The 18,339-nt window shown below is 40.3% G+C and overlaps 1 protein-coding gene across 5 annotated transcripts in view; it reads left to right on the top strand.

Moving 5' to 3' along the window:
- Nucleotides 1-18,339, top strand: part of LOC137168448 (myosin-10-like) — a 58,828-nt gene that overhangs the window by 31,069 nt on the left and 9,420 nt on the right. For 4 of the 5 annotated variants that reach the window (XM_067571038.1, XM_067571036.1, XM_067571035.1 and 1 more), the window contains exons 5-22: nt 1,504-1,606; nt 2,551-2,580; nt 5,494-5,586; nt 6,644-6,707; nt 7,553-7,651; nt 8,261-8,404; nt 8,563-8,658; nt 9,375-9,493; nt 9,907-10,059; nt 10,362-10,535; nt 10,621-10,794; nt 12,522-12,636; nt 16,184-16,377; nt 16,631-16,752; nt 17,180-17,249; nt 17,561-17,721; nt 17,847-17,955; nt 18,189-18,320. In XM_067571038.1, the coding sequence (XP_067427139.1) occupies nt 1,504-1,606; nt 2,551-2,580; nt 5,494-5,586; nt 6,644-6,707; nt 7,553-7,651; nt 8,261-8,404; nt 8,563-8,658; nt 9,375-9,493; nt 9,907-10,059; nt 10,362-10,535; nt 10,621-10,794; nt 12,522-12,636; nt 16,184-16,377; nt 16,631-16,752; nt 17,180-17,249; nt 17,561-17,721; nt 17,847-17,955; nt 18,189-18,320 (2,152 nt within the window). The remainder of the gene's footprint in view (nt 1-1,503; nt 1,607-2,550; nt 2,581-5,493; nt 5,587-6,643; nt 6,708-7,552; nt 7,652-8,260; nt 8,405-8,562; nt 8,659-9,374; nt 9,494-9,906; nt 10,060-10,361; nt 10,536-10,620; nt 10,795-12,521; nt 12,637-16,183; nt 16,378-16,630; nt 16,753-17,179; nt 17,250-17,560; nt 17,722-17,846; nt 17,956-18,188; nt 18,321-18,339) is intronic. The other variant, XM_067571039.1, reaches the window with a different exon arrangement.

Genomic DNA, 18,339 nt, shown 5'->3' on the forward strand with positions numbered 1-18,339 from the left:
TAGATGTGTGTACATGAATGTATCCTGGGCACATTGAAGGACCACCTACTCATCTTATGTCCTCTTCATAAGCGGAAGTACATACACATTTGCGTGCCAACAGCATCATATTAAAGTGTGAAATAGGGTTGCAATAAACCCTTATTATATTAATAAATTACTCTTATTGGCTTTTTTTAACAAGTGTAGCTGTTGCTGTCTGTCTCTCCTCCACTCTGCTCTGTGTGTGTGGAGCCGGAGAGGCTGAGCTTTGCCCTCGGTAAAACACAGAGAGCAGAGGAGAGGAGAGAAACGTAGCACGATCATAAATGACCACGAAACGCAGTAGAGACTATGTTTATTTATGTTATTTACCTAATTTATGTGCACTTGTTTCATTTCAGCTCAGTGTGAGTCTCTACTGAAAATGGAAATGATGAACGTGTTTATTTGCATATAGAACAGGGAAGTGACATCTGATCACAAGTGATCACTCGAGACGCATGTGGAGACGCTTGTTAATGCCAGGTGTGAACTGATGTACTTAGAGCTGTCCACTTGTAATCGGATCTCCCAAGATGCTTGTTAATGCGAGGTGTGAACAAGGCCAGAGAGTTCACAAATTGAGGAGCCCCGCTGTAAGTGACCCCATAACCTCACATGTTCACACCTTGTCTATAGGAGAAATGATGTGAGAAAGTCAGTAAGTGGTTATTTCCATGAGAAATATTCCGACATGAGATTCCTTGACTCCTCTAAAACTATGAAGACATCAAGCCAAACTGTGATGTTTAACTGACTTGACCTATATTGCTATGCCTGTATCCAGTGTTGGAGGACTCGCCCATCGAATTCTAGTGCGGCATCTAAAACTGCAGTGTCCTATGTGCAGCAGAGCTAATAGCCAGCTAGACTAAAGCCACTGGCATGTAGCTAGATGTAGTGTTACTGGCCTGGTTTCGGTGTTGGCCCTGGTTTCCTGGGCTCTGGGACCTGACTGTGGGAGCTGTGGATGGCCCTGCCTGAACACACAGCTATCATTAGAGACGGCCCAAAAGCAGAGCCTGGAAACTTTGGAGACTGGCCCACTAAACCACAAAGTTCTCCAGTAAAACAGACAGACGAACATAAATGTGGAAAACAACAACAGACAGCCTGATGATCATACACTCTCTGCTTCTCCCTCTCTCTTCCTTTTCTTTTTGTTCATTGTTTCCTTGGAGTTCATCCAAACACCCCTAACTGACATAATGATGAGTTATTTTGGTTACGGTTTTACAGTGTTTTGTGTGTACCTTGCTAAATTGCGGGTAACTTACACAGATTGTTTCCTGTAATTTGGCTCTGTCTCACAAGTCAAAGCTAATACTTCATGGTTGCAAACAAAGGGTGTTTAATTATTTTCTGGAAGTGGGGAGGAAGACAGAAACTAAAGTGAAAGGAGAGTCTGTTTTTTTTCTCTTACTCATTCTTCATTCACTCACTGGTCCGTGCGTCTATGCTGTCTAACCCCTTTGTTTTCAGAGGTGAATCAGGCGCTGGCAAGACCGAGAACACGAAGAAGGTCATCCAGTACCTGGCCCACGTTGCCTCCTCACACAAAGGACGCAAAGACCACAACATTCCTGTAAGAGCCCCACTGCCTACATTTTTCCACATTTTGCCAAGTCTGGGCTTTCTGTTTCTCCTCTCCTCTCCTCTGCTCTCCTCTCCTCTCCTCTGCTCTCTTCTCCTCTCCTCTGCTCTCCTCTCCTCACCTCTCCTCTGCTCTCCTCTCCTCTCCTCTGCTCTCCTCTCCTCTCCTCTGCTCTCCTCTCCTCTCCTCTGCTCTCCTCTCCTCACCTCTCCTCTGCTCTCCTCTGCTCTCCTCTCCTCTCCTCTGCTCTCCTCTCCTCTCCTCTGCTCTCCTCTCCTCTCCTCTGCTCTCCTCTCCTCACCTCTCCTCTGCTCTCCTCTGCTCTCCTCTCCTCTCCTCTGCTCTCCTCTCCTCCCCTCTGCTCTCCTCTCCTCACCTCTCCTCTGCTCTCCTCTCCTCTCCTCTGCTCTCCTCTGCTCTCCTCTGCTCTCCTCTCCTCTCCTCTGCTCTCCTCTCCTCTCCTCTGCTCTCCTCTCCTCACCTCTCCTCTGCTCTCCTCTCCTCTCCTCTGCTCTCCTCTCCTCTCCTCTCCTCTCCTCTGCTCTCCTCTCCTCTCCTCTCCTCACCTCTCCTCTGCTCTCCTCTGCTCTCCTCTCTCTCCTCTCCTCTCCTCTCCTCTCCTCTCCTCTCCTCTCCTCTCCTCTCCTCCTACACATCATTATTATATTTGAATGAAATGTAATTTTACTCTGCTCTAGTCAAATCTAAAGTGCATAGCTTAGTTTTCATATTTAACTATTAAAGAGTTGTGTGTTAATCAGCAGCTAACCTAATAGATTTTAATGTAACCTGACTGATCACTGCTCCTGCTTCATGTCCAGTGCCTCTCTGTGAGAGTGTAGCCAGTGTGTACTGGTGGTGTGTTTCCTGTGGCTTGTGTCTGACATGAGCGCTTCAGGTTTTAACACTTGCATTTGTTTATCCATAACAAACAGCCCGAATCTCCCAAAGCATTCAAGCTACAGGCAAGTGTATCTCCTGCTGTCTCAAAGAGAGTGTGTGGTCAATTTTGGTGTTTGCGTGTGTATGTGCATGCTCTTCTCTCTAAATCTCCGCTGCTTTCATAATGACTTTGACAGACTAATCTAAGCTTTCTTTATGAGGTATTTGTTTGTGCTGGCTCAGTCTCCTCACATGATTATTTGAAGCCCAGTGAATCTGCCCTTAATCCAGCAGGCTCATGATAATAAAACATTTTGTTTTATCAGTTGGTTCAGGTTAAGTTGAACAGTGGAAATTAAGAAATTTTATCAGAAGCATATGTCAGTCAAGTGCAAATAAGTAGCTGTCATTAAATGTGTTGCGCATTAACTGACTCTGTATTGCCTTTTTGTGTACAGTACCAGTCAAAAGTTTGGACACACTTTCTCACTCAAGGAAATGGGAAACTTTTGACTGGTACTGTATGTTTGTCAGTCCTATGTTTCTGTGATTCACATTTTAAATGAACACGGTCTTTTGGAAAAGCACATGAACTGTGTGAAAATCCAACCACAGCCACAAACATCTCTCCTCAAATGTTTTATGCCAAGCTTCATCTTTACATTTTAGCCCAGGTGTGAAAAGACAGATATAAAAGATGTTGGTCAATCCTTTCATATATTTATGCATGTTTTCCATTGTTGATGTGCTCTAGATGCATGCATGTAGTTTGAATGAATAATAATAATTAATAATTAATTTCTAGCTTGGCCTATTCTATTCTATTCTATAGCCAAGCTAGAAATTAATAATGTTACTCCTGTAACCAACTCTGTCCTTCAATCCACATGTGGCTTTTATTGCACAGTCAATAACCAAACACAGGAGATGTTTCTCTGTTCTTGGATGTTATAGCCTCACCTGATTTTCAGACTTAAATTCACATTGGTTTTGTCCCAGATATGATTGAGACCCCATCTTCTGTTTCACATGCCCTCTACATAACTTGATATTTTTTGGCTCACCTCTTCTCTGTTTGATTTATCCAGTAGCTATTTTTCTTTCTCCCCTTTAAACCAATACCTGATGTTCCGTGTCTTCTGTAAATCTAATAACTATAGAAGCAGAGTGACTCCTATAGTCTGCAGCTCTGAGCGCACACAATCCAGGTGAATGCTTGTTTAATATGCTGCGTTTTGGTAGCTGTAAGCAAGTAGCTGAAACTCAGTGCCTCGGTAGTCCCCTGCCAGAATACACCATCCACACTGACCTCCTTAATGCTGCTCTCCTTCTGTATTGCATTATGGCTGCCTCTGAGCAAAGGCCAGAGGAATGTAGAACCAGGGATCGAGGATCGGGGGAGAGCAAAGATATGATGGAGGAGAGGAGTATGGAGGGGGGTGAAAAGTAGTGGAGAAGATGTAAAGCAGATCAGAAGAGGACAAATGGGAATACCTGTTTGTTTTATAGTTATACAGGGATGCGTGCACTGGTGTCTGTGTTATTACATGTCATTTAGAGCTGGAAAGATTAAGGGGAAAAAAGGAGAGATGGGGAGTGAAGGAGGAGAGTTGGAGAGAGAGTTCCCTACTCCCTATTTCTGTCAGTAAATCCCGTATTAGTTTTACTGGAGCTCTTCTGCATTTAGTTATCAACACATTCAGACAGACAGAGAAGACGGCACAAAGATGTCAAAATGCTGCATGAAAGACCAAACTACTCTTAATACTTGTATTTCCTTTGGCCCATAAGTTTGGCCAACCAACTTCTTCAAGCAAGTTGAGCTGATGTTATCATATAGGGCCAAGAGACAGTCAAAAGTACCCTTCTTTTTTTTTACAACAAATTCTTTACTTACTTCTATTCACAACTTTCTGAAGAGTAGTTTTTCAATAAAAGTTGTATTAAAAGAAAGGTTAGGTTAAATGTTTGCTTGTCTAAGCACCGGATCCTGGCAAGTAAGATGTAATGGTGCAATTATGGTCATGATGGAGGTAGATGGGTCCAAGAGTGGACTTTAAAGTGTAGTTATAGGATCAGATTGTAGTCATGGTTTAGATATTGATTGTGCATGGTGATTCGGGGGGCACCACTTATTTGCCCTCTTTCTTCTCTCTGTTGTACTCTTTCCTTGCTCCATGTCTGCTACAGGAATTCATATTGTCAATCCAACTTATCAGGTCTTCTGCTTAACATCACATCTCAGAAGGGTTATAGGTATTCCCATATTTATTTTTGATGGCTAGTACCGAACGGCCTACAGCATCAGCTAGCCAGGCAGCAAATCAGGATGTGATGTGCTGTGCCATGGGTGGTGACACTAGCAGTAGGAGCTATTTCTGTAATGCCAGTGCCCTGGATAGAGCAGATTGCGTCATGTGTAGGGGAACTGGAGGTTTTGAGGGCTGTAGGGAATGTCCCAACCGCCTATCAACCCAGGTTTTGAGATTTGGGAGGAAGCCATCATTACCTCCATGGTGGTACAGTCTGCGGATATATAGGGTATATCATCACCACCAGAGGAATGTGCAGGGCAGAAGAAGGCTCTCCCTCATCAACGCTAACTAACCACTTACTATAGGGTTTGTGTCAAAATATATTTGCCATATTGCCTATGTGGTTTCAAGGGTTCTGTCAAACTGTTTGGTTGTCTTGGCCCCTTAAACTTGTCGGGTTCCCTAGACAAAAATCACATTGTACTGCAGTTGACTAAAGTAAAGCCAACAGAGCCATGATAAATTACTGACTGTCTGAAAGATCCGTTTAGCATATCGAGACAGCTACATTTTTGTCTAGCTACTCTGTTATGGAGAATTGATTTTGCCATGCCAGCTTATGTATGTTTTGGCAAACACAGAAAAATATGACCAGTGATAAAAAAGATTCATCACATGATGCCAGCCGTTGGAAATTTTTGACGGCTAGTTGGCTTCTTACCTCTCTGTCTTTCTCTACAGGGTGAGTTGGAACGCCAGCTCCTGCAAGCCAACCCCATCCTTGAATCTTTTGGCAATGCCAAGACAGTGAAAAATGACAACTCATCCCGCTTTGTGAGTGTTCTGTTCCTGTTTAATTGATCATTCTCTTGATTTAAACATGTGGACAGAAAGTATCCAGTAGAGAAACAGATTTATGTCAACTCCACCTTCACTGTCAGTGCAGTTTACATTGGCCTTAACAGATGTCTACAATGAAATGTACATAATCCAAATCCAGCTTTGAAACATTCATGTTTTTATTCACCACTTCCCAAAGATAACAGTATTACTGTATGTTAAATATTTGTAATATGAGATATAAGTAAAAACAAAAATTAGATAATCAAATTAAACCAGTTTTATATCTCTAAGAAAACACTTTTTTATCCTGTCTTGCAAAGGTTCAATTTGTGCTGATTTTGACATTACTGAATTATATGCACTAGTGTTAGTTAATATTTAATTCATATTTCTTTGTGGCTGTAATGATTTTAATTGTTTCTTTTTAGTGGATTAGATTAAAAATAATGTTTTTTGTTCTTAAATCTTGTCTTATAAACATTTGTTCTCAATTTTTTTCCTAAAACATCTACTGTTATAAAGTGAACTGATTCAGTGCTTCTAATATTTTGTAATCTCTGATTACGTAGTGATGACTTACAGAATCACAATAATTCTCTCTCAGAGCATTCAAAATATTTTTTATGTGACTAAGTTAACCATGTGGCCAGATTTACCACCATGGTGCTCAGTCCACATGAATCACAGGCTGTCTCAGACCAGAAGCAATGAAGACCAGTAGACAGATGGGCATACATATTCACACACATTTACACACACACACGTTCACTGTCAGGAAACCACAGACATGCCTGAGATTCCTTCTCACGCGTTAACCTGGCTTTTCTTAATATAGGCATTTTGTTCTTCACTGTATATCTGTCATGTGCAAGAATCCACAAAGTGGTATTTAAAACCAACAGTGCCTGAAGGTTAAAGAAATACATAGCAGACAGATGCAGACACACAAACACATACAGTACAGTACAAAACATAGACTTTCAAATTAACCTGTGTTTTAACAAGTTCAGCAATGTTTTAACATAAATTTGCATCTTGTGTCCTGCAGGGGAAGTTCATCAGAATCAACTTTGACGTCACAGGCTACATTGTTGGGGCCAATATTGAAACTTGTATCCTCATTACTGGGGCAGGCTGAAGGAGCAAAAGGACAAAGTATTGTTTCAAACACAGCAAAGACAGATAAAAGATAGCGTACATATTGAGTTTAGAGCTGAGAGCAGGGGTTAGGCCACACGACTCACTGCAGCTTATGCTTAACCACAAGAATGCAATTCCTCTTCTGTGTATTCCTGAGTGAGTTGGAGGGTACAAAGCTCTAAAGAAAACAAGTTTTCATTGTAATTTCTCAATTTTATTGAAAGAGGTCATATTATGTCTGTTTCCCAGTTTCTCAATATTTTCATTTTCATGGTCTATTTGCAAACATTTGCATGTTTTTATGGTCAAAAAGTACCTAGTTACAGCTGTACAAGCCATGGATGCAGCCCCTCTGTCTCACTCAGCCTGAAATGGGCTGTGTGCATTTCTCCGTGGACTGAGCTTTTTTAAAACTTCCACAGTATTTATATAGCACCTAGACCTCCTTTATAATTGAAAAAGAAATGGAAATCCTCCTTTCTACAATATGTCCCCTTTAAGTTTACTTCTGCCCGGTGAAAAGAATAATAGTTAAAGTTCCCTGGGATAAAATTTTTATTGTTGCAACACTTGTAGAAAGAGTAAAGACTTGATCACCCAATGATTTGTAGGCTTCCTCTAGCATCCAGGTTTTCTAAGAAGATTGAATGCGTATTTTAGGAGAATTCTTGTCTTTTCTGTGGCTAAATTGAGCTGTCTTTTCTCATATTTAGAAATTTAATTATAATGTGTACATTTTTTCTAATAGTTTCAACAGTATCAGTCACTTGATTGTCATGTTGTTATTTCCTGGTCAGTCCTTAACCTTTGTTCTCAGACCTTCTGGAGAAGTCAAGGGCCATCAGACAGGCTAAAGATGAGAGGACCTTCCACATTTTCTACCGCCTCTTGGCAGGAGCTGGAGAGCATCTCCGAAGTGAGTGTCTAACCACTGCTGTAAGGAGCAGTCAGAGTAAACAAAGACCAAAAACAGTGAGGTCTCATGTTTGTGCTAATTTGCCTCAGGCAAGAGAGCAAGTTAAAGAAAGCTGGTTTGAATTAGCACCGGGCAACTAATCTTTCTCTTGTTAACTTTTAATTTGGCTTGTTAGTACATTGTTTCATGATGATGTAGAAGGGTTTTAGACTCTTACAATTCAACACTTAAAAGCATATTTCTCTTATGAACTAGTGGATTTAAAAGCTCACTCAATCTCTCCTTAACTTATGTATTTACTCACTGTATCTAGTTGTTTTGACCGAAACTGGATACAAATACAGCAGCTACTTCACTGTAGTCTGATCATTTTCTGACAACTTAAATTGTTACTTTTAAGGGTAAAAACAATACACATCATGGTCTTAATAGACTTAAGACTTTTTTTTAGAAAGTATACACTGAAAAAATTCAAACATGCAGTAAAGTACATAAAAACTACAAGAACAAATAGCAAACAACTAAAAGCTTGAATTAGATGATATTGATTAAAATTACCATTAAAATAATTAAATGTTTTTCTTTTAATTCTTTCATTTCCTTGTCTAGCGGACCTGCTCCTCGAAGGCTTTAACAACTACCGTTTCCTGTCAAATGGTAACATTCCAATCCCTGGTCAGCAGGACAAGGACAACTTCCAGGAAACGTTGGAGGCCATGCACATCATGAGCTTCTCCCACGACGAGATTATCTGTGAGTAGTGGTTCCAGATGTGCAACGATATACAGTTGACTCTTATTCTCCTTCTCTTTCTATAATTACATACCTCTTTTCTTCTCTTACTTTGCCATTTCCTAATCCCCACCCCCTGCCCCATGAGGATCAATAACGTGTTATTTTATCCTCGGCAGGCATGTTGAAGGTGGTCTCTGCAGTGCTGCAGTTTGGCAACATTGTCTTTAAGAAAGAGAGAAACACCGACCAGGCCTCCATGCCTGAGAACACAGGTAAACACCCAACATCCAGTCAAAACCATCGCTAGTGTCAATCATGATTCATGGATCTACAAAATAAGATGAGTGTCACCCCTCAGCGTCCACCACAACAGGTGTGGAAACCAAATCCACGTCATACATGCTCAAAATTTTTTCCCATAGACTGTGAGCACATGCTTTATTAGACACGTAATTACACCGAAGTGAGATTGTGTGTCTCTTGGTATTGGAATGCTTGTAATGTGTGAATCTATCCGTCAGATCTGTTGGCAGGCAATATATCAGAGTGTCACCACCATCAGATGTCCCTACAGTCTATACTCCTGTCACATATGACTCAGTATAAGACAGGAGGAAGTCACATAAAATATACATATGACATAGTTGATTAGTATTCTGTCTTGGGGTCAGACCCATTAAACATACTGCTCTTGGTTTCCTTAGAACCTAAATAAATATCTCAACACAACCAGGATCTGCAAAATCTGGGTATAGTCATATATCCTGGATTGTTAAAACAGAGTAAAGCCAGTGTTGCTCTCAGGCTTATTTATTAGATTTTTGACTTAATTATTTGAGCCTAGCATCAAACTTAGGTCAGATTCTTAAGATAGTTACAAATACGAATGTTTTTTATGAAACGTGATGTTGTATATGTGAACTGGTATGAAGTTTGCATTTATATTAAAGCAATAAGTTGCATGCTCCCTGCTTCCTTGCACTCCCAGCGGCCCAGAAGCTCTGCCACCTGCTTGGAATGAATGTTATGGAGTTCACTAGAGCGATCCTCACCCCGAGGATCAAAGTGGGACGAGACTATGTGCAGAAGGCACAGACCAAAGAACAGGTAAAACACTATTAATGAGGTTTATATCTGATTTCCATGTATTCATTTTTCAGCTGTAAAATGAATTAAAACATCATATCTGAAAAAGTTCAGTTGTACTGATTGTACTGATACAGATTTTAAAGTTCAATTCTAGTTGTATATCTGTGCTTTGATATCTTTCTGTCTAAAGTACACCTCACTTTTGCAAAGTTACAGGACATAGGATATGTTTAGGCAGGTCATCTAGACCATCTGGATAATGGTTTGTCTTGACTGTAGCTTGTGGTCTGACATCATACTGTCATAAATCCAAAACACACTATTTAAACGAAAACAGCAACTCGTTAATATTCTTATAGTTGCACCCATGGCATTTGTGTGTTTCGTGGTTACTCTCCTTGGTGGTTCTACCCTCTCTGTTTTTCCCTCAGGCTGACTTTGCCATTGAAGCCCTGGCCAAGGCAACATATGAGCGGCTGTTTCGCTGGCTGGTCCACCGCATCAACAAGGCCCTAGACAGGACTAAACGTCAGGGGGCATCTTTCATTGGCATCCTGGATATAGCTGGCTTTGAGATCTTTGAGGTGCTGATTGTGATGCTTTAACACAAACAAACTACAGTAGTTTCCACAAAACAAAACTACCTTCTATTCCTTATCGTAGATTTGTTCTTTCACACATGGATTAAACAGAATCCAATGATCCAGCTTGTCTGATCAATAGAATTTTCTATTAATTTTATCAATTCATAGGGTTTCAAGAACACACTTAATCTGATGATATTAACAAAACATGAACTGCTTGTGAAGAGGCCACCTAAAGAAAAACAAGGAAACATTTCAATATTACTTACTAACTTGACTTCTGCTTCATGCTTTCCTTTCAGCTGAACTCATTTGAGCAGCTGTGTATCAACTACACCAACGAGAAGCTGCAGCAGCTCTTCAACCACACCATGTTCATCCTGGAGCAGGAGGAGTACCAGAGGGAGGGCATCGAGTGGAGCTTCATCGATTTTGGTCTCGATCTGCAGCCCTGCATTGACCTCATTGAGAGGCCGGTCAGTGGCCTCCGTCTGTGTGCATTTGTGTGACTGTGTGTGTCTGCTTATGAATACATTTGTTTAATGAAATCTGCCTTCTCAGACTAACCCCCCTGGTATTCTCGCTCTGCTGGATGAGGAGTGCTGGTTCCCCAAGGCCACAGACAAGACCTTTGTAGACAAGGTGCTCCAGGAGCAGGGCACACACACCAAGTTTCAGAAGCCACGTCAGCTCAAGGACAAGGCTGACTTCTGCATCATCCACTACGCAGGGAGGGTATGTATTTCAGGTCCATTAAGGTGCATCCTGACTATTCTCTTGGGAACTAGAGTAGTATGCCACTACTGTTAGCAGACAGCATGTCTCTTTAAAACTAAAAAAATGCTGTGTGCATTTTTGAAAGCCATTATAGTCAGTAGTTCATGTCTCCTTTACAGCTTCTGATTCGTCCATGTTCTCTTTGTTTTGTGCAACAACTCTGTCTGGTCTGTGTTTTGAAACCTCTCTCGGAGGCAGACTTCACTCCTCTGAAGGCAGTTAACCAGGTCATTGCCTGAAAACAAAAGCCCAGTTGTCATACTGCTGCTGGAGGAAACCCACATCTGGTTCACATTGGTGTGAAATTGAGTCTTTGGTGCCTGGTGGTTACATAACAGAGGCTTTCAACTTTCACCGTTGTGTGGTGGTCTGCCATCTGTTAAGAGAAAACAATACTCCACAACATTCCAGAGAGGACGCTTGTCAGTCGCAGCGTGGAAGCTGATATCATCCCTAGAGTGATAGTTTAATCAGGTTTAACTGTTTTCTTTTCCTCTCTTGCACATGTGTGTATGAACACAGTGGAGAGCATCAGTCAGTCATGTCTAAACATCAGTCCTGGACCTGAGCTTTACCATGACAAACAGGTGAAAACCTCAGATCTAGCCAGATATTAAGTATCAAATATTCAGTACTGGAGCCAACATTAAATTTGAACTTCATAAAATAAATCCTGCATGACAGAGTGATACTGAAGAGGAAAATAAGTGCAAACATTGTGAGTTTGCTTTTCCAGGATCCTGATGAAACCCATATGGAGATCTTACATTCCTCATCTCAGGTTCCTGACCGTGTCAATTACTTGTTACGTTCTTCTCTACTCCAACACTCTTTAAAGTGTGCTAGTATGTTAGTCATGTCATGTTACAGAGACTAATCCCATCAACACACTATGATCAAGTAAGGCCTGACGTGGTCCCAGGTGGGCACTGTGCTGTCAGTCAAATAAAATGTGTTTTTATTTTAACCCTGGTGCAGTTACCAGGTGGTTGAGGTATAACCCAACAATGATTCTTATTATATCAGTATTGTATGCAATTATTTGATATGATTATCTGAATGTTCTACTATGTATTTATGGTCCCATAGCAAATACAGCACATCTGGCACTTCCTGTAAGTTAACATAACTGGCGAGTGGTATTTGGAAGCACTATATTAGAGCCAGATCTAGCTGTCACTTTAGGCATACTACACAGACTGTTGCAGACAGGTGAAGCAACAGACCAGCAGCAATTAATCAGAGAGTGAAAGCCAATCCTCTGAAAGTGTATTTTGAAAGCCTTTTTTTCCCCTTTACACTGTTAACACTGGAGCATAACAGTAAGGAAGGTAAGGGGATGGGATGACATGTAACAAAGTTCATGAATGAAATCTGATTTGATGCTGAGTTGTTTTGATTTTCACTGACATGATGCCAAACCTTGCAGTTTTTCCTTTCTATCAATATTATAACAGGTGATGTGTGTGATTGTTGTTGGCATATACAGTACACGTTAGGTTGGGTTGTAAATGCATGTCTCTGCCATAAACTTATTCTCATTTTTATCATTTTTATTTAAAAAAAACAGTTCCATAATGCTGAGTCTGTATGTGTTTGAGTTTTTGTAGGAAAATGGAAATACAATGAAAGATTTTGGTGTGCAACTATTAAAATAATACTGTGGAATCACTGTGTTTACTTAGGTGGACTATAAAGCTGATGAATGGCTTATGAAGAACATGGATCCCCTGAATGACAATGTGGCCACGCTGCTGCACCAGTCAACTGACAAGTTTGTGGCTGAGCTCTGGAAAGACGGTGAGTCTCTTAACCATATTTTGCTGTGTAGGAGCTCATCAAGCTTTCAATTTTACACAAGTTTATTAAAATACAATTTTATCTGCTGTATAAATTCTAATGAACCTACATTTATCCATATCTGCCCAGAAGGACACATCATACATACTGTGTAGTGAAAAAATGAGACACAAAAAGAAAAGCATTTAAAAGAATTATTGTCTTTATCTCTTTTGGGTCTTTAGATGGCAATGTTGGTTTGTCCATCAATCAGTTTGTCCACCACTTTGGTCCAGACTAATAAATATCTCAACAACTATTAGATAAATTGTCATGAAATTATAAGTGTAGCAAATACATGTAAAACATTCCCATCAGCCTCAGTTGTACTTTGCGTTTAGTGATAACTAGTTAGTATGCTAATGCTCTAAACTAAGATACCTGTTAAACATTACTATGTTAATATTGTCATAGTGAGCATGTTAGCATGCTGAGGTTAGCATTTAGCTCAACGCACACCACCTGTGCCTAAATAGCCAGAGCTGCTAGCATGGCTGTGTGATGTTGCAAAGCATATCATCACTCAGTGAACTTCGTATTAGATGAAAATGGGGAATACATTCTCTCTTCTCTCACACTTCCGAGTTTCATCCAGCAGTGTGTTTCATGGTTTCTCTAATGTGGGAGTTTTGCCAACAAAAACACCAAATTTAAGTGAGGTAAACCAGAGCTGAATGACTGATTAATTGCTAATACTGTATTTTCTCTACATTGTTCATAGATTGGATGAAGTGAGCCATGGTCTTAAGAAACTTCATTTTAATTTGACTTTTGTTTTCTATGGAATCACAAACGGGTCAAATGGAAAGCAAATATTTATAAAACACTTTCTGGACTAATCTTCCTCCTGATTAATGATCAGCTATGATAACCCAACACTAACTTTAAATAATAACAAGGCTTTGGTATTATGCATGTACTATAGTATTCCAGTGGATGAACTGACGTTTACTCTTCAGTACACTTTTTTTTTAACACAGAGAACAACTAATGAATGTTTATGAACATTTGTATGTTAGTGTGAGTATGTGAAATGGGTGTTTGTAGGCTTTCTTTTTCTCTCTCACTCTCCTGTCTTCTTTCTCTGTCCTTGTCTCTGTTGCTGTAGACATTCAGACGTTTCAGAGAGCCTCTTTCTATGACAATGTGTCTGGGCTCCATGAAGCTCCAGGTGACTAATAGTAACAATTAACCTTCATGTACCACTGGCTTCTCCTCATCCTCTGCACGGGAGGGATCATTGGTTCCCTGTTGTGTCATGGCTGCTATGTGCACCCCTCTGACAGCTCCCCTGTGGCTTTGCATGGCTGTACTCCTGTTGTATTTAAAACATCTGATGTCAAAAACTTCCCTTCTTCCATCAATGCTGATGGGTTACTCCCACTTATTACTCCAATAACTATTGCTTAAATGTTAAGCCAGGCCAGGTAAGGCATTTCTTTTTGTATTTGTTTTGTGGTACAAAGTGAATTCACACAATGCAAAACAGATTGATAGCATTATTGTCAAAAGGCTGAAAATCTGAAACAGTAAATATTATCTTGGGCTGGTCAGATGGATGAATTATAAAGCTGCTTTTAGGGCCTGGTACATATTGACTAAAACATTTTTTATTTTAATGATTTGGTGGGACGCCATGTTCAGAGGAGGTGTCACAGTGCCTAAAAAGGGCAAATAGCCTCTATCCACTTTATGCAATGATTAGCAATCCACTGATTAACATATATTTAAATATAATACAGTGACTAAATAAAATTGTTTGCGTTCAACAGACTTAAACCAGTGTGTGTCAGAGCGAACAGCAGATGGAAATTACCAGTGTCCATATTTTAGGAGGATCATTGGATCCAGAGATGATTTAAGTTTACCTTGCGAGGCAGCTGGATTTGCGGGATTATGACATCACGAGATCATGCGAGAATCCATCTTGTCAGGCTTCAAATTATGCATTTGTGTCTGAACCACAGGTGGTTTAGACCAATCAGCCTCCTATGAGGATTCTTGTTTGATCTTGTGATCTCGTAAATCCAGCTGCCTCGCAAGGTAAGACGGTGATAGACAGTGATAGACAGATTGTTCATCCACCTGCCAAGCATTTTTTGAAAGTGTCTGCCCTTTTCCAAACAGTTTCCAAGGATGACTTCTCAGATGGTTCTGTGTAACAAACCATCTGGCACGTCAGGATAGATTTAAGTTCCCTCTTACTTAGTGCTGCCAATAACTAAAAGAGGGGAATATTTGAAGAACCTGCACACCAGATATCTGATCCATCTCACTGTTATTAATCCTTTTTTTTAGCATTTCTGAGCAATGTAGTGTTGCTGAATTATCATCCAGTTAAAGATTTAACCAAGAAAATCTTAATAGGGTCATGTCCTTGATTTGAGTAGAAGTTGTATACTAATTAAAGAGAAATTAAAACAATTTTTTTTTGTTATACTAAAAAGGTGCACAGCTTCTATTCATATTATGTTTTATAAACTTTGATTGATTAGTGCTATGATGATAAAGGGATAAGATGTAATTTTTATAACATCAGTGAATGTTCAACTTCAGTGCACCTAATTTGCATGCAATTTTTGATTAAATGCTGTGGTGATACACAGTGAAAAGCTGTTGAAATTTAGTTACGTACAACCAAGTTGCAGGGGAAAAAATGACGCAGCACTAGATGTGCAGAGTATCTATGGCACTGTTTTCAGTTTCAGAGTGCAAATTGGTCACAGATACTGCTGATGTTTCTGTTGAGTTGCTGAATAAGTCTCATCTTGTGTCACCAGTATTTATTCCTTGTGCTGTGGGGAATTTTTTTTCCCCTGTTTGCATAATGAAAGTAAATTAATGGAATAATCCTGCTCATTCTTGTTATTTGGGTTTGCTATTTGTTGTGATTCTTACAGATTTTATCCAGTGGTTGAAATCAAAATGCTTGATAACCTCCCTGTTTTGGCAATATTCAAATGTACGGTATGTTACATATTTAAGAGTTCATCTCTGTGTCCTGGCTGTATTAAGTAATCGACCGCTGTCTGATGAGCATCAGGACAAATCAGGTAGATCCAGTTTTAAAATCATTTTTGAATGAAGGACTGTTCAACAGATTGCTGGCTGGGACAAACCAGCTCTGTGTGTTTGTAATAACGTTAGCTTATAGAATCAAAACAGCTGATGGTCTCTGATCACAACTGATGTGACTGTTTTCAAAGCAGCAACATCATTGTCTGTCTTCATGCTTTATCACAAAAATAGAAAAGAGCAAATCCTGTTCAGTTTAACGTTTCCTGATGAATATCCGCATTGGATTTAAACACTAATACAAAACCTGAAAGACAATTTGTTGGCTTTTCTCTTTTCTACATATTATAATTACCCCGAGCGCATCACTTTGATGTATTTTACATACATCTATCAATAAAGATAGCATCACAAACATCACGTCAGCTACTGTATCTACCCCTCTGTTAATACAGTTATCTGTCTTTCTCTTCATCTCATCTTTCATCACCAGTTGACCGAATTGTGGGTCTGGACCAGGTTGCAGGCATGAATGAGACAGCGTTTGGTGCTGCCTACAAGACCAAGAAGGGCATGTTCCGCACCGTGGGACAGCTGTACAAGGAGCAGTTGTCTAAGCTGATGGCCACACTGAGGAACACCAATCCCAACTTTGTCCGATGCATCATCCCAAACCATGAAAAAAGGGTCCGTCTCAAGATTGTCACAGTTACCCTCAGTACAAGCTGGACTGATAGATATTGATATATGTACTGTTTGATAAAGCTTACTTGTGATAAGCTTGAATGAATTTTGCCCAAATGTAAAGTTTGTTCTTTAACCTTCTCAATTTTTTTTTGTTTTGTTTTTTCATTTTCATTCTCCTCTTGTTTTCATTCACCTTCTTTTGTTCCCCATCTCCTCCCTGCTTTCTTCTTTCTTCTTCACCCTCCTCACCCAGGCTGGAAAACTGGACCCCCACCTAGTTCTGGACCAGCTGAGGTGTAATGGTGTGCTGGAGGGGATCCGTATCTGCAGACAGGGCTTCCCTAATCGTATCGTCTTCCAGGAGTTCAGACAGAGGTAATGCTTTACCTCTGACTCAGTTAATGTCTGGTCATCACATGTCCTGTAAAAATGTGGAAAATTTAGATGATACAGTAAAGCATATAACTTTATTGTCATAAATAGATGACCATAATTGTCATAAATAGATAAATAATAGGTATAAAATATGACATGATATGGCTCTCAGAAACCTAGCAGTATGCTTTTTCACTCTGTTAATAAAAGAAGGATCTGGTCTCTGATATTCTTTCACCTTTGTGAAATTGTTTGATCTCTGTAGCTCTGTAACTGTCATTTAGGAGACGCAAGCCTCTACCACTTATTTCTCTCCCACGTTCTACATCTTATAGCTTTAGCCAGTTTGAAGCAACAAATTTATTTTTTTTTTGTCCTAGTGACTCTCTGTCCTTACAGTGGACTTCTCTCTCTGCTTTGTGTCCAGGTATGAGATCCTCACTCCTAACGCCATTCCCAAGGGCTTCATGGATGGCAAGCAGGCCTGCGAGAGAATGGTAAGGTCTTGTGTCTCAGTCGAGAACAAACGCAAATTATCTCGACTGCTGCCTCAGAGTCACACCGCTCACATTTGAAACAAGGCGCTTCATTTATTATGACTTTCTCAGGTTATAAGACAATGAAATAATCCAAATGTTCATCATTTGAGTGTAAAAACAGTCTAAATAAAGTATGAAGAACCACCTCATCTTTAAAGCAGGAATTTCTAAATATAAAATAGATTTTGTGAATGATCTAGTCCCATTACTACACAACAAAGAACAGTTATTAATTTAAGTCCTCTCATGTCTCCCCTTTCCTTTGGTAGATCAAAGCCCTGGAGCTAGATGGCAACTTGTTTCGTATCGGCCAGAGTAAGATCTTCTTCAGGGCTGGAGTCCTGGCCCACCTGGAGGAAGAGAGGGACCTGAAGATCACTGACATCATAATTTACTTTCAGGCCGTCTGTCGAGGATATTTGGCACGCAAGTAAGGGCTGTCTACTTAGTTATTTGTTTATAAAGGCCCAGAGTTAGTTTGAAGATTTTATCACAAAAAATTTGATTTGACTGTTGTCTCAATATTTGTTCTTTTCCTCTCTCGTAATTCTTCAGAGCCTTTGCTAAGAAGCAGCAGCAGCTTAGTGCACTGAAGGTTCTCCAGAGAAACTGTGCTGCATACTTGAAGCTGCGTCACTGGCAGTGGTGGAGACTCTTCACCAAGGTGTGTGCCTTTGTGTATATACATGCATGCTGCCAAGAATGTTTGTGCAGTGTGTGTCTGCCTATAGAAGTCACTACCCTTCTGGTAAGGATCGTGCCAGCATTGAGGTCCAAAGGAGAACTGGTCAGATTTATCAGAAGAGATACTATAATTTCCCATTTAAATCTAGCTCCAATATGTCAGCTAGAATGTGCTTCGTCTTCTGAAACATTTCTCTTCATCTGTACCTGCAGGTGAAGCCCCTGCTGCAGGTGACCAGGCAGGAGGAGGAGATGCAGGCTAAAGATGAGGAGCTGGTCAAGGTGAAGGAGAAGCAGACCAAGGTGGAGGGAGAGCTGGTGGAGATGGAGAGGAAACACCAGCAGGTCAGTTACAACTGCAGAA

Source organism: Thunnus thynnus, chromosome 17 (assembly GCF_963924715.1).
Source record: "Thunnus thynnus chromosome 17, fThuThy2.1, whole genome shotgun sequence".
Lineage (NCBI taxonomy): Eukaryota > Metazoa > Chordata > Actinopteri > Scombriformes > Scombridae > Thunnus > Thunnus thynnus.